Here is a 16,422-nt window from a genome sequence, read left to right on the forward strand (position 1 = left end):
CCGTTGCGCTGAGAGGGTGGTCCTAGAGGGCAAAGGTCAGGGACGACTCAGTTGACAGCCTGAGGAGGACGACAAGGCTGGATTTATTTTCATGTCCCCGATCCCATGCTGGGAATCAACTGTGGATCTCCCGGGACTGTTGAATGGGATCTAAACCCCAGTTCTGTTATCCGGGGGGGGGGGAATAGAAGGTCAAAGTTTAAACTTAGATCTCGTCCTGAAATGCACAGCTCCATGCGATACGCGCTGCACACGGGTGACAGACATTCCTGGAAACTGTAACTCACGGACGCTGATCTGAAGTTGGCCTGGAGACAGGAGTCAAACCCCGGCGGCTCCGTGGAGAGATGCTTCGGCTGCCTAACGCTGCCCTCCAGGTGTGACCAGACCAGTCGCATTAAGTACAAGAATTCCACAAGTGGCTGCAAATTATTTTTCCTTTCCTCCAAACCGGCTAATTAACGAGCGACGTTTCATCCGCCGCGCAAAAGGCGTCTGTAAAGGCTTACGAGGCCGCTAGCTTAGCTTCGGGTAGCGTCGCTGCAGCACAGCGTAAACTAAGCAGGCATCCTGGAGGATCCATTAAGCCTTTTTAATGAACCAACGTCTCGGAGCCACTAACTCTGGCAGGAAATGTCTTTTTCCATTTCTCCTCCTGAGCCAGTATCTCCCCCGGTGAAGTCTAATAAAACAGCTGCGCGGGGCGCGAGGACGAAATTAATCAAGCCCAGTTTAATTACACCCCTGTTCTTCACCCAACTGAACGTCACCAAAGTTAGGTTCTTGCTCATTTCGTGCTCGGCGCGAAACACCAGAAAGCATCGACATAAAACACTTTTTTAGACGGCAACAAGACGCGTTACATCGTGTTGCCGGTGCGACGGAAAATACTACCTTGGCTCGGAGCAGCAGGGCTGGAAAAGTGAAGAAAGCTGAGCTCGCTTCTGGGCCTGACCTAGATTCTCCACTGCTGTGAAAGGCGCATATTATCTAATCCAAGGTTGGGAAAAGTGGAGCCGCAGTCTGTGGTACAGTAGCGCTAACAGCCGCGTTAGCGCCGACGGACAAAAGAAGAGCACAAATGTGCGGTTTCCCCGACCTCGGGTCCGCTGTGCTGGCTCACCTTTGTGCATTACGAGGACTTTCACATCACGCCATTCCACATGTCAAACACACGGTGCTGATGCAGGACTTCAGGCAATGTGGGGCCCGGCAACGAGCTGGTCCGTACTCATCCTGCGGGGGCATGTTTGGAAACAGCCTCCTCAGGCAGCTGCACTCGTATTTACTTTAGATGAGTGTGAAAGTGTCGTAATAAAGCTGTCAGCCGGTCTAAGGCCGTGCTTTACTAATCCTGGGCTGTTCTGCTTTCTAGAAAGCTGCGGCAGATCCAGGGAAGTCAGGAACCAACGAGGGAACGGAGAACGCGGGCCGGCTCGCACGACTTGTCGGACGAAACTTAAAAGGGAAGAATGGAAGGTGGCGGTGGGGGCTGTGTTGCTGTGTTTGGAAACCACAGGAGCGTGCCTGGAGCAGTCAAAGGACGTCACGGCACCGGGATATCCGCCACACTCGGGCTCCCCCATCGAGCGGAGACTCTACTGGTGCGAGAAGCGAAAACAAACACGCCAAAGACCCAAAGACGCGACACGTGACCCTTCAAAGCAGGGCTTAGTCTCTTGAGTCCCCCCCCCCCTTTCCTCGGGGCGAGCATGGCGTGCGTCGACGTGCTCTCACGCCCGTCGTGGAACCCTCCGCCTCGCCTGGTCCCGGCTTCCTCCATCCCGCTGAAGAACACATGAGTCCCATTAGTGTTTTACTGTCTCAGCACGCCATTAAAGCTCAAAGCTGGGCCCCGATACTGGGCCCTCCTCCGGTCAACGCGGCGTTAAAAACAACACGTTCGGCTCCGGATCTTTTGTTTTGCGTCCCCTCAGATGTGCGTTCCTGGAGCATCGTGACGTGATGCCTGACATCAGCGCGTCGCTGACACTGAAAATTGCCAAATCGGGCCGCACGAAACCTCAAACATGATCTCTGCCCTTGTTTGCTCGTTCTTTCCAGCGTCAAACAGCTGACTCAGAGCTCTCCGCAGCTGGCATTTGTAAATCCAGCGTGTCTGGCTGGCTTTCCATTAAAGCGAGCTGGAATAATTAATACGAGGCTGGAAGACATTCCTCCTGCTAAAGGCAACAGTCTGGCCCTCAGCCTAAACCAACAGTGGGGGGGAAACGGGGCTGACTGCAGGCCAGAGCTCAGCCTCCAGATGGGACAAAGCAACAACCCACGGCTGTGGACAAAGGAGGTTAGAGGGTTGGGAAGAGGGGTGTGTGTGTGTGTGTGTGTGTGTGTGTGTGTGTGACATGCATCGGACACGTCGCGGCCTGTTTTGCTGTCATCACTCACCGCTCTCGCTCTTCTCAATGACGTCGACCACCTCGCCCGCCTGGAGGCTGATCTCTGCGGGCTCTTGCTTCTCATAGCTGGCCACCACCACGTACTGCTCCAGGAGCATGGGGTCCGAGGCGTCCAGACCTGGGCCGGTGGGGAAAAAACACGCCGTCAGCCAGCTGCCGGCCATAGGTCCGCGAGAACGGCTGCCGGGCGCCCGCTGCGCCATGGGCCCCTCTGTCGGTAGAACTCAGCCAATCACAATATTCACAGGGCTGTAGACATCTTCCTGAGCGTCTAGCCATAGAGCTGCATCCCTCCCCAGCCCCGCGACCAGGCCAGCGGGGGTGCTGGAAGTCTGCGAGTGGAGCTGTTCCAGGAAGCAACGCGGGGTTAAGCCGCTAAAGGCGGAAAATCCATTCTGTGTTAGCAAAGTAGCCTCATCCTCGCTGCACCGCGGAGCTGAAATCGGGTCAAGAGGCGCAGGAAGGAGCATGAACGCCCTGGAAAGGGAGAAAGGCGAAGAGAAAGCTGAGGGAACTGTAACAGGACAGTGAGGCCGAGCCAGCTGAGGACAGGACAGTAGAGGGAGAGAAAGAAATGGTTTCCCTCGGAAAATAAACCATCTGCTAAAAAGCCTCCTTCTCCCCTGTCGGGGCTGGAACTAGGTTTGTGTACGCCAATCATAAAGAGGCTGCGCTTGAGGCCTTAAATAGAACCAGATGAAGGGGCTGGAGCTGTGCTCAGAGGGATGGCCCCTCTGAAACACTAGAGCGGCGACTGTAGCGTGCAGCCCGGCCAATTGGAAGGCTCCGTTCCTGTACTTCACCAGTTAACCATGTAAACACAAGCGGCGGCTTAGTTTCCTTACGGCGCGAGTAACCGTGAGCGTGTACGACCCCTCCAACATCACACGGAGGAACTGAAGCTGCAGCTGGAATCCAGACACGCTCTGGCTCTTTAACCACGTTAGTACCAATAATCACGCATTGAAAGCATCTCGGTGGCTAACTGGGTCCTTCCTGCAGGGCGGGTCGCTTCGCAGACGCGTCAACCTTCTAAGCTCCGATGCTTTTTCTCTTGCCTTTGCACCGCTAGGCGTATCAGCCGCGCTCCGTGTTTACACCCCTCCTCTGCTTGCATTTATTCATGTGCTTCCTGCTCCCACACGTCCCGGCTGCGTCCACCCCCCTCCCGCTCGTCACCAGCTCCGTCCAGGGATGATGACAGCGGGGAACCCCAGGAGACCTAACCTCCCCATTTATGCCCCTTTTCTCCCCCCCCACCTCTTCTGAAACGGCTCGAAGGCACCGTTTTCCGGTGGTCTTATTGTGTTTTCTGTGGCGACGCTGCGAGAGCAGAGGCCTAAATTTGGCGAGTGTTGTTTGGCTCATCAACAGCAGATGTTTGACTCCATTTTTTTGGCTTTTTTTTTTTTAACAGAAGAAGACAAGACTGCTGTTCATTGTAGCGCAGATGTACTCGTGTCATTGAGTAAGTATGTGGCTCGGGGAAGGGGGGGAGAAGGGGCAGGCCACAAACAAAAACTACAGAAGTTTCCCTAAAGTCATCTGGATTCGCCATCATTTAGCACGACAGGGCCAACCGAGTGACTTCATGGTATATAAAGTAATATGCTAACGCTTCCCCTCTGATGCTGCTCTGACCAGTGGTTCAGCTGATCTTTGCTGTCTGTGAGACAGATGCATGACACGCTCACGCTGCATCACTGCGCTGGATCTTCAGGAAAACCCGGACGCTTCGGGACAGAACATCACAGCCATTCTGTGCTCCCGTATTTTGCAGATTATTTAGCGCCACGCGCGATGAACACGAGCGACATTCCGCTTAAAAAGGTTCGACCGCAGCTCTTCCTGCGACTGTGGGGAGTCTGAGTCTGCCTTCTGCTCTCCAGCTGATGCCCAGTTCACCTTCGCCATTCCCAGAAGCGCTTTGAACTCCCGTCCTTCCGCGGCGCTCCTGCCCCACCCACCAACACATTAACCCCTCTTCCTCCCGACAGCCGTGCACGTCGTGCAGCTTTGACACCAGCTCGTGTGCGCAGAGCCCAGATACCTGCAGCTGGATTAAAGACGGCGTGTCTGCGCACATAAACACCCCCCCCCCCCCCCCCTCCGTGCACGACACCAAAATGGTTTCCACTTGCCACGTAAACCTCCTCTTCTCCCCAGCTGCTTTTCACATGCACTACACCCCGAGGAGCTCTCTTCCCTTCCTGCTCCGCTCGGATCTTCTGCTGGTGGTTTTCCGCCTCTGAACGCGACGGTTTAAAGATGGTCCCGGACCTGCTCCGACATCCTGTCACCATCATCCCGGGAGCCTTTTACTGAACCAGTAAGGTTATGAGATCGGCCTCTTTTACACCGACCTTTCCAGGAATTTATTTACCTGGTTAAAACGTTCCTGTTTATCCGAGTGGTTTGTGTGTCCGCCGCACCTCAAAGTTCTGGAAAACAACGGGCTGAACCGCTGACTGGTGTGGTCCTTCAGCTACTTCTAACCTTGGATTCTGGGTACTTTTCCAGGGATAGTTTGGTCAAAAGGAAAAGGCTTTTTTGTTCTTTCCCGGGTAGTTTTGGTGGAAATGCGTCAAAGTTTTTCAACATCCTCTACAACAATGACAGGCTGTTAGCTTCCATAGGTCATAATAATTTATTCCACATCTTTCCAGAGGGAATACCAGAGAATTCCTGGTGTTAGATTTGGCCATTAACAGAAAGTAATCATGCCAGTGATGAAAATGTTTTAACGGGGAAACCTGCGACCGCTGAAGTGTACCGGGTTCGTTCTCGATCCTCTGACCGCTAGCAGTTTTGTGGTGAACGGCTCATTCTCCTGTTTGGGACAGGGGCTCGGTGAACTCTTATGGAAGCCCTGAGACGTGCAATTACGGCAACCATAAGCTGCAAATATCACTGCAGCCTCACTACACGTATCTGCCGTCCAGCTTTTAAAGGAGAATCAACCTCAGAGCTGCGTTATCCGCTAATATCCAGGACGGAGCCGATGGCGAAGGACGCGGATCAGGTATGGATGGCTCCTGACGGGAAGCACTTCCAAATAACCATAAGCCTCATTGAGGCGGTGCCCCTTTTACTGAAGGATCTAAAAGATCAGGACGTATATGACGCACGTTCCAGGCAGCTGCTTGAAGTGGAAACAATTCTAATGTCTTGTCCTAACTGGATTTACGCAACTGCGGGGTCGACATAAGGCGAGTTTTCCATTATGCCTCTAAGCTGAAATCCGGTTCCATAAACATTCAATATCGCAGAACACTTAATAAAATTAATCCAGGCTCTTATTTCATTTTGGGGGGCATCTCTGATTCTTCCAGCCGCTCAGCCGCCGAGGAATTGAATTTGAGGTCGTTCGTGGAGACGACGCTCGGAACCGCTGCAGACGGCAGGAAGCAAGGCACTGGCGAGTTTTGGGATCTGACGGCTGTAATTAGGAAGCATGCGGGTGTCTTCAGACTGCACAGCTGTCGACCGGAGCGCCCCTTCCTCTTCTCATGCACGTGTGGGCGTCCTCTAACGGCGAGATCACACTTGATGGCTAATGCTTTAGAAACTGGAGCCTTCCGACCCACGAAGAGACGCTCAGGCAGGAAAAAAACCCCACGGGAAGCTTTTTATAAAAGAAGCCTCTGAGGACTTCAACTCTGGAGTAAATGTGTTCAAAGTGAACGCGACCTCACCTGATTTGCGTTTCCCGGCGGCTCCACAGTCCCTGGAAAAGAGGCAGCAGGAGAGAAACATGGTCAGAACGTGTCGGCCCGGAGTTTTAGGACAACATGATGAGCGGTTCAAGGCTGGGTTTGTGTTCACGACTGTTGGCACACCAGGACCAGCCAAACCCTCGGAGGGAATGCCGGCAGAACTTGACCCGGGATGGGGGGGGGTTCAGGGGGGTGTAAAAATGTGTCAAGGACAGAAACCAAACAAGGCATCAGATGTTGGAGGCGGTAGTTTGAAAAGGGGAATCTGAAAGCTGAATAAAAGTCACTCTGTGATTTTTGAGGTGACATTTCAAGATTCCTGAGCCCGAGTGGACACACACACACACACACACACACCGCAGCTCGTGCACCGGCTGCTGCGTCCACGCGCTTGGCTGAGCCCGCCTCGGTGAGAGGAGCTGAGGACGGATGCCAAGACATGCAGCTGGGGGCAAAATCCAGCACCAGGAGGGGCGAAAATGATCAACGTGATCAGGATGAGCATCATTTCTGCACATTCAGCAGCTAACAGCGGCTAAGCGGCTAGCAGAGGGTGGATGTAAAGCCGGGATCCAAATGCAAAAGCTGCAACTTTCTGGCAACAGTCCAGGATTAAGACGGCACATGGGACCAATTAACAATGAAGCATGTGGAAAACTGTTTTCCAAGGTATCCGTGTCAATTCTCTGAAATTCTGGGAGGATGAAACTGAGGAAACACTGTGGAGGCCAATGATGGCGGGAAATGACAGGGATAAAGTAGATGCCTGACCTGCCCTGCTAGCCGGTGACCCTTAGCTCCGAGCTGGGATAATATTCTCCCCGGGAGGAGACCGAACACACAATTCTGGCTCTGTGCTTCCACTGGTGGAATCTGATGGATTAGGGAAGGTAAGCAGATCCAAAATAAGTCAAATTACTCAAATATCTGCGCTCATTCTGAACTCCGGCTGACAGGATGTTCATACAGTTTGGATCCCAGCATGCGCACGCCCATGCACACAGGATGGATATGCATAACCGGGCATGAACCCAATCCTGCGAGAGCGGTTTCCAGTTGAGAACAACCATCTGGTTGCGACTCCCTCTTTGAAGGTTGGTCTGTTACAGCAGGAATGTGAGACATTAGTCGCTCGCTCACATTTCCCCGTCTGCCCTCCTGCGTATATACGTTACAGTCGCTCCTAAATGACCTGGATTTAACCTCTGCAGGACTAACCTCACGCCTGGGAGTCGGGGTGTCGAGGTCAGCAAAAAAGAAAGTCAGTGGATTATCTAGCTGACCTTTTGGCTTTGTGTACATTTGCAACGTGGTCGTCCACTAAGATTCGTCCTGTAAATCCAAATTCTGCATTTTCAACAAAAAGACCCACGCAAAGAATGTTACCGTGGCTCGAGTAACCTCTGATTTGGGGACAAGAGATATTTTTTTCCCTAGAAAATCATTACTGGATCATTACTGGATTTAGAAATGCAAGGAGGGTCCATATGCCGCTTAAAGGTCCATGTCTGTGCACTGTCATGTGCACACATTTGTTTACCTGCCTGAGAATGACGGCTACAGCAGCTGTACAATAAAGTACATTATGTGCATCTGGAAGAACTTTGTTACCAACGGCGACCTGACGTGTTTTGACTAGAGGCTGCAGAGGCGAGATGACTGTTTTTTCCTTTAATGAAGAAATAATCCATCTGGTTAGAAGCATAACAACACCCTGTTGCTAATAACTGAAAAGTGCTTCTTTTTAACCGATGGAGTTATGAAAATGCAGCAACATGGCTGTTTTCTTCCCTTTTTCTTCCAAGGTGTTTATTCAACTTGGCGACATGACTGGTGTTTTTCCTCATCTTTTTGTCCACTTGTGTGGAAGGAAAGAATATAAAACCCACAACGGTTTCAGTGTCTAAACATTTGGCCACAAAGGTGAAATTAACCTCGCTTGCTGTATTCTGGTGTGGTGTTTTGGCTCCCTCTCGTGGTCTTATAAGGTAACGTCAATTTGTTTCATACATGTAATGGCGCCTCTTGGCCGTTAGATGGCAGTCAAGATGAAGATTATATACAGCTGAGTCCTAACAGAAGGGATACATAATAATAAAATAAACATAGAGATTTGTGTTAATCAGGACAAAGTCCTTGAAAAAATACATTTTCCAGGTTTCATAAAAGAGTTGTGCTCCCAGTTCATTAGGAGTTATTGCTTTCCATTAAAAGACAGATCATTTCAAACGTATCTTTATGGCTTTGCCAGATAACCTTTTCTGTTTTCCCGTGAGGCAAAGTCAAACATTGTGCAGGTCTGCTTCACATTACTGAGCGCTTGGGTGGCGTGGCCTCCAGACAATGTCAACATCTCAACTTCAGATGCACTCCTCCGTCTCAGGGATCGGAGGAGGACCTCACTTTGAAGTGGGATTAATTTTTAAGGGAGTCAGATGCAGGGGGCCCAGCAGTGGAGGGACCTGGCGAGAGTTCTGCCTACCACCTCCTTTACACCCATCAATTAAAGTGGGGGGAAAAAGAATACTAATATTCCATTGGGAAGAAATGCTATGAGAGACATGCTGCCTTGCTAAATCAGAATAGAATTTAAACAAAAACCACCTAACTATGTCTATGCAATTACTCCCACTCTCTGACTTTGATCCCAGAGTGACAAATGATGAACCAGAGAGCTTCATCTGATCTGGGACTCAACTCTGCGTCACTCTCGAGACAATGCTAATCTTTACGCATTAGTTTAGGGCTCAGGTGTCGTCTCCCAGACACTGTTATTAATGGAACACGGCGATGCTTCTTAACCGGCCCCCATCAATCATCTCTGCGTCAGCAGCAGGCCTCTGGGTCAAGACGCGTCGGCACACAAACACCCCCCCACCGCCAGCATCACGATGCTGATGCTAACAGATAGTTCATGATTTCTGTGACCGGTACTCACTCCGTGGGAGGGTTGAGGTCATCTAACTTGGTCTCGAAGAACTTGAGGACCTCCTCGCTTTGGGAAATCTGGGAAGGAAGCTTCATCAGAGCCTGTGGCGGAAAAGGGAGGGAGAGGCGCAGTAGTTAGCTACGATAGCTACGTGCGAGGTGACAAAAGGTCGTATGAATTTTCAACAAAGCCCTTTTTCCTGGCCTGCGTGTGTAATCAGTTCGTAACACTTAGTCACTGCAGAGTCAGCGGGATGAGACGCTGAGGTGGAGGTGCGGTGGGTGTGGTGGGGAAGGAAGTGACGGCAGGACGAAGGAAAACACACACAGGTGGTTAAACTGAGCTGGGTGGACATTAAAAATCAACTGCTTCCACCCAAAAGTGTTTAAAATCCAACTTTGTTACCATTAAACTTCTAAAGGTCACTCTGAATGTCACACCTGGCCCAAACTCCCCCTCTGACCTGCTGACCATAAGTGGGTCGAGCCCTGTTTGCCCCCCCACCCCACCCCCCACCCCCCATTTCCTTTATCGGCTGCCTATTTACACTGGTGACGGGAAATGACCAGTGCAGATAGAACAGCTGCTTTCCTGTTGAGGGTGGTGGTGGTGTTGCCTTGGAAATGCTGCAAGGAGCGCAGCAAAATGTGCTCCAACAAAACACACGAGCCACAAAATGCATCCACTCTGGTCGGGATCACATGGGAAAAGCGATGTGCGTTAGGGACAGAGCAGCCCTCCGTCTTACTTTGCAGTAATTGTCCAGGTGCTTCAGCCTCCTGACCGCCACGTCCCTGATGTGGCTGCGGCGGAACAAGACTTTACCTGAGGAGAGAGCGAGAGTCAGCATTTACACCATCCTGCAGAATCCTGCAGTCAGGACAGAATCTCTTGAGGTTCTTCTAATCTTGTTTCCACCCCCCCCCTCCCCTCCCCAGAGAGTGTTTCAGCATCTAAATCCCTTTTTAAGAGCACAACCGTGCTGCTGTTTGGTGGATGTGAGCAGATCCAGTTAGCGCCACGACGGCCCTGCTGAGCGATAAAAACAGCATTCGAGCAGAGCAGCCTGTCAAACAAAGGATCTCTTCACTGCTCTCCTCCGCTCTGCTCCACAATGACTTGATCAGATTAGACAAATCCGTCTCTGCTAGCCTCCCACCAACATGGCCGACCACTAAGTAATTCAGCCTGGGCGGAGCGGAGGAGTAAATAAAGCTTCCACAGAGGCTCCAGCAACACCAGGAAACATAAAATGGCACATTGGCGTCAATTATCACCTGGCAGGAACGGGATGATCCTCTTTTTGGGGTCCTTCTGACCTCCTTCAATCGGGAACTTGTCGAGGATTTGCATCTGGGAGGCACAAAGGAAACCAGCGTTTAACGTGCGTGAATGCAAAAGGCGAAGCGGCAGGAATTCATCATCTTTTAAAAATAGAGTAGAAAGAGAACGAAGGAGGCCTCAAGCTGTCGAGGAACAGTCCACCTCCTTGTTCCAGGGCAAGAGTTCACCATGGGGTGTAATTACATATCGTCTGAGCGGCCACTGACTCATGTAACTACACGCAGCTTCGCTTTGATCTGCAGACGCGCTTACATCACCGACGCTGAACTGGGAGGAAGCCAAAGCTGCTTCCTCTTACGGGAGGTCAAAATGGCGGATGGACGGAGGATGTGATGGATCGGTCAAGCGGGGCGGAGAGAGGAGGGAGCGCGATGGGTGCTTTCCAAAACAACCCTAGAAAGAGTCTCTACTACGATATCATGAGATCACCGCCCTGGCTGCCGATCCAGATGTGGCCACGCCTCTGGCAGCTCCGCCTCGCCTCGCTCCAGATGTGCTTCCTTAAGGGAGAGGGACGCCATGAGAACCTTCTCCGTGGAAACCCGAATCTTACGGGCGGACCAGCAGAACCGGGGCCGCTCCGTCACTTGTTGTTTCTGGGTTCCAGCAGCCGGATCTGGTTTGTTTTCCCATCTTTCCCGTCTATTTCTCTCCTGCAGATGTACTTTGGAAAGGACCACATCATTCACACCGGGTCGGCCGCAGCTACGCTGCAGCACGGGTTCACCCCCCTAACAGTGACGACGCAGCACTCTGGACCCACACTCTACCAGAGTTTTACAGCCTGTCGTGTTTCCAGGCTCGTCATGTGAGGCACAGCGCAGGCTAACGACAGCGGCAGCTTATTCCCTTTAATACGGAACCAGGAACGCTCTGGCTCCTCATCCCGCCGCAGTGGTGATGATGTCAACCTCCCGGGAGACGCGCGGCGATCATTAGAGACAGGTGTGAAAGGCGTGTCTATGGCAACGGCCGACCAAAACACCCTATTCCTCACGTTTCACTAATTCACAAGTCGCGTGATTTCATCCCCGTGGATCCCAGATCCTGGATCCTGGTGGGAAAACGTGGATTTCTCCGTCGTGGCAGGCCGATAATGCGACCTGGAGCTTTTCCTGCCATCCAGCGCTGCATCAAATGTCCCGCTACCGTGACATTTCGGACACGTTTGCGGGGACAGAAGGCGCCCGAATGCCACGCTGTCCTCACAATCGCCGGCTGTGTTCGGAAGAGTAGGTTGGGATGCTGAGCTGTTGATCAGACAAAGACGCTACGGACGGGAATGTCAGACAGGGGGAGTTGAGCAGGAGGAATGTCTGAGTGGGAAAACAATCTGATCCCCCCCCCAGCTGTTTTGATATCTGCCTGACTGAGTTGTTTACTGCAGAGGTTTCAAAAGTCCCCAGTCAGCTCTGGATTTCTTAGAAGGACGCCAGGCTGCTGTTGCTCAACCTGCACGGGTCCAAAACAACACTCATACTCGAGGTCTTTACTGATCAAACAGAGTGGCGATTGTTTCCTCCCTGCGGCCCAGATACAGGAGCGGGCGAGTATTTCCAGGAGTTTCTCCTTTCTCTGCTTTTATTCATGAATGAGGTGTGGAGAACAGAAGCCAGACAAGTGAGAAATGCTGACTAAGGGATGTTTGACCAAGGAAAAGGAACCCAGACCGGTTTTCTCAGGTCAAAATCCCTCTTTGGTCTCTGACCCTGGTGCTCAGTGGGGGCACAGAAAGCCCCATTGAGCAGGAAGATAAAACCGAGCTGGCATCCCAGAACTGCTGAGTGGCCAGAGGAACAGCCGGGGCGCGTCTTGAACGCACCGGGGAGGTTTGAAGCGTTAGCATTGAAGCGCTTCTTGACGTGCGTTTGGCAGTGGAAATGGATACTTCTCGCTTAAGAGCCAAACGCTAAATCCGCCTGTTGTTGACAGGCGCTTTTATATGTCCAGCTGTGCACCGCCGACAGATGTTTGGAAATAACGTGAGTCATCGCCAATGTCCGAAAGGAATTTCTTCTCCTCTGACCTCAGCTCGGGCTGCTCTCGGCTCTGAAATCGTGGTTATCAGATGAGGTCAAGAGCGCGCTTGTCCGGCGCCGGGGCTGCATTTTTCCCACCGCCAAGTCGATGCGGACATGAAACGCGCCATTGTGCCGACGCTGGCGGTGTCAGTCGCGCCAACCCTCTGTGTTTTGTTAGCGTTCATCAGCACGGCTGCGTAGCATTAGCAAGAGTAGCTGGGGGAGTCTCTGAAACTGCTCACCCCTGCAACTCCCGACTGCTTTCCAGTTTTTCCTGTATCATGTCCAGGACATTCTTGGACCGCTGCTCAGGACAATCCTCACAGGTGCTTTGGAGGATGGATTTACTCCTTTATTCTGCACACACGTCATCTCTGGCTTCATCCTCCACCTCTATGGCGGCGTTCGTGTAAGCTGAATCAAACACCCCGACCCCGCCCGTCCTGTGTGGACAGCTGCGGACTGTTGTTCCCAGCGGGCCGCCGCGGTCGGACAAACCCGCCCAGGCAGCAGGGATCCACCGAGGAGCCCTGTGTTTACAGAGACAGTAGAGGAGCCCTGTTCCCATCAGGCACAGGGTGCAATTCCCCTGCCTGTGAGCAGGAGAGCAGAGAACAAAGGGCTTCCTCTGCTGAAGCCTGACACACACGAGGTCAAACCTCTGATAAGGTAGCTCTGAAACACTCCAGCGGTGGACAAAAGGGCTCGGTGGAGCCCTTCAGCAACACGCTCAGCCCTCATTATCCAGGAGGTTTCCAGCTAAGAGACCTACTGAGCTGCTCAGCAGAGGAGAAAAACCCCAAAGTTCAAAGAGTTTAAGACGCGTTCAGGGCGTAGTCAACAAAGGAATGTCGAGTTTTACAGCTTGAAAGGGACCACGGTGGGTTGGGTCGTCCGTCTGCGTGGCGGTGACGGCGTACCTGCAGCTCGAAGAACTTGCTGTACCTCCTGTAGATGACGTGGGAGGAGGAATCCGAGTAGGTGACGTTGATGAGGTACACCTGTGGAGAGGACAGGACAAGTCAGGACACGCAGTGGTCCATTAGGGAGCGAAGTGACCTCATCTAAAAACGCCACGGCGCTCGCAAAGTGCATTTCCTCCCGGCTTAACGACCGGAGGTCGCCAAAGGTCAAGCAAACTCATTATAGTTCATTTGTTTCCGCCGCACTAAAGAGGGAGACACCAGGGGTCAATAACGGGGCCACTGGATGGAGAAATACCTCATGACGGGTATTTCAGGCTGTTAGATGCTAGCTGCCACCTCCATCCACTTAAAACACTTCATTATGTTTGTTTAATTCTGCTTTTTGCTTCAGCGCTGGCGCGATTGACGACGGATAAAACATCGTGCCGCCGCCGCACATGGCGGCAATCTGCCCACACGCGGGGTTGAAATGCGATGTGAGCCATAAATAGAGCAATAAATTAACATCAAGTCAGAATTTCAAATCCTCAGCACAGCGAGTTGGAACATGTTGTCCAGCAGCCTGCTAATTAAATACAGGCGGCACCAACCAACGCCGCGCTCGGGCTGAGGGGACGGCGGGGCAACCACAATCCCAGAGGAACAGGCGGCGCTAATGTGCAGATTATTACAGATTACTGGAGATTACAGCCAGATTCGGCCAGATTCCCTTGTTCTCTCTCTCTCTGTTTTTTGCCGCTCCGTGTGGGCGAACGAGCTGCGGCTGCCATGCTGACTCTGGTTCTGCTTCCATGAGCTGCTGGAAGGAAGTCTCCCTTGAGCAGCAGGGACAAAAGACAAAGGGTTGCTTCTTTCCTCTCGCAAACCGGATAAGCATTTTCGGTTGCTTAGCTCATCGATAATGAGATTTTATTTCTCTCTCTCTTTCCTCCTCTCTTCCCGGTCAACCCTCACCTCCGGTTTCCATCCCAGGAGGAAACCCCCGTCCTTTAGTGGCCCTCCAGGAGCCCCTCTCTTGGCAGGAGATGGATGATGCAATTGATCCGAACTCTCAGGTTAATTAATCCAATTGTACCTGATGGGCTAATTGATTTTCCCAATCCCACTGAGAAATGTTCTCCTCAGTGGATTGAAGTGCTCATGCAAATAGTAGGATGGAAACCATGGCTGCACGCTTGGGTGGGGACAGAGTAGCCCATCACCATGACGGCAGACCATAAAACCACTGCTGTACAGCAGAGAGAACAACATTTTTTTTTCAATGTGAAATATACACTTGATATAGAACATTTGGCCTGTTTTGTGCCAAAGTATGCTAGCAGCGCCAGTGTATTATGCAGTTTTAGCAGGCTAGCTTGAAATACCGTGAACATCTGTTACAAAATGTTTCATTCAAGTGTTGAAACGACTCATTTCTGGTTTACATTACCTCAATATTACACTACTTATAGATTGCTATGGTTTTGGTCCCTACGTCTCGTTTTATTGCCATGACATTTGCTGCATGTTAAAGACATCTGCAGGTCGTTTCTGCCAATTGCTGTATAGAGGGAGCCACTAGAAGCAAAGAAATCCTCCTCTGTGAGATAAGAGCGGCCGTCCCTCAGATACACGTTATCGCACCAGCGATCAGACGGTTGGCTGAGCGGCAGGATTCAAGGGCGGACCAACTGTAACCATTAGCGCCTCTTTTCCTGCAAACTGTCACAGATTAGGAGGCCCAGTCCACCACTGGATGTGGACAGTGAGGAGGACAGCGTGAAGGGGTGTTGGGGGGGGTGAAAAACTTATATCTACAGAGAATGTGGTAAAGAATGCATGTATATTAGGAAGAACTGCTGCTATCTAGATGGATGATGTGATCCCATAGACGACATGATGGGTTTTATTTGCAGAAGTGCCAATTACAGAGGGTTGTTTACTCCTCCATCTCGTCCTACCAGCTGATGACAGCCGAACACAAACACAGTCAGCTCCTATTACACTTACTATCACGTCATCAACCCAAAACGGGGCCTAAAACATTGCGCAAACTGAATTTTCCAGCTGTTGGCGGCGCCAGATGCGCCCAGAGCTCCATCATAGGTGGTGCCATGTCAAAGAAGGTCCAAATACAGAGCTCAGAGGTGGACTTCATTGTAAATATTCTCACTTATGTGGCTCTAAACAGGAAGGTGAATACTTGTGGAGCTTTTTCGAAACCATGCTCGCAGAAATGGAGCAAAGAGGCAACTCACGTAGTGTTTGGAGGGATTCCTTCTCTTCTGCACATCCACGACATTCACGTCAAGGACCGTCCGGAGCTGCATCTTCACAAAGCAGATCGGTCTGCACCAACACTCGGAACGCTACAAAAGGAGCTGCTCATCCATGCAAACAATAGGCAGGACAGTCGCAGGAGCCCGAGGGGGACTTGCGCTGAGAGGAAGTTCAGAAAGAAGCCAAGTTCTTCACAACAAAAGCTTCATCGCCGTCGGGACGCGGGCGCATCCGCGGAATGAGGGAATGTCAGGCTGCGTCGGCGCTTCTGGGCTCTTTGTGGAACATAATAACGCAGCAAAAGTAAGACTTTAATCGGGCTTCTCCTCCCTCCAGAGGGGCTGGACTGTTGGAGCCCAGCGCGGAGACGGGCCTGTGGAAATGGAAATGAACTGGGCGGTCCTGCTTCAGCTGACTGGACGGACGCGCTGGAAAGTCTAACTGAGCTCTGCTTCCTTTTTAGAAACGCACTCAAACAGATAACCCAGATGGGAAACGTTTTTGGACAACATTCACGACTTACACACCACTACATTTAATTCATAGGAAATAAACCTAACTTTATCTTGCTTAAAAAAGAAGGAATGGTTGAGATAGAAGTTTAAATGAATTTTGTAGTCTTGCAGACATAGAACGCAAAGAAAACCTGCGTGTATGTTTAAATTGGCACCCAGTGCAAATATCCACTGTTACAATGATACAGTTTCCCACGGATTTCCGGACAGCACTTATCTCTGCCTGCAGTAAATGACTTTACTCCCTCCTGCTGGAAGAAGCGAGAGCACCACGACGAATGGAGACAACCTGATC

General features: G+C 51.5%; 1 protein-coding gene across 2 annotated transcripts in view; it reads right to left on the reverse strand.

Annotated features, from left to right (window-relative positions):
- LOC101065877 (SH3 and PX domain-containing protein 2A-like) overlaps positions 1 to 15,966 on the reverse strand; it is a 28,371-nt gene extending 12,405 nt beyond the window's left edge. The window contains exons 1-7 of one of the 2 annotated variants that reach the window (XM_003963982.3): positions 15,591 to 15,966; positions 13,348 to 13,428; positions 10,340 to 10,415; positions 9,811 to 9,887; positions 9,072 to 9,163; positions 6,113 to 6,144; positions 2,407 to 2,535 (exon numbers count right to left, since the gene is read on the reverse strand). In XM_003963982.3, coding sequence (XP_003964031.1) covers positions 2,407 to 2,535; positions 6,113 to 6,144; positions 9,072 to 9,163; positions 9,811 to 9,887; positions 10,340 to 10,415; positions 13,348 to 13,428; positions 15,591 to 15,662 — 559 coding nt within the window. In that variant the 5' untranslated portion in view covers positions 15,663 to 15,966. The remainder of the gene's footprint in view (positions 1 to 2,406; positions 2,536 to 6,112; positions 6,145 to 9,071; positions 9,164 to 9,810; positions 9,888 to 10,339; positions 10,416 to 13,347; positions 13,429 to 15,590) is intronic. The other variant, XM_011603247.2, reaches the window with a different exon arrangement.
- Between the last annotated feature and the right edge of the window lie 456 nt (positions 15,967 to 16,422).

This window comes from Takifugu rubripes, chromosome 4 (assembly GCF_901000725.2).
Source record: "Takifugu rubripes chromosome 4, fTakRub1.2, whole genome shotgun sequence".
NCBI lineage: Eukaryota > Metazoa > Chordata > Actinopteri > Tetraodontiformes > Tetraodontidae > Takifugu > Takifugu rubripes.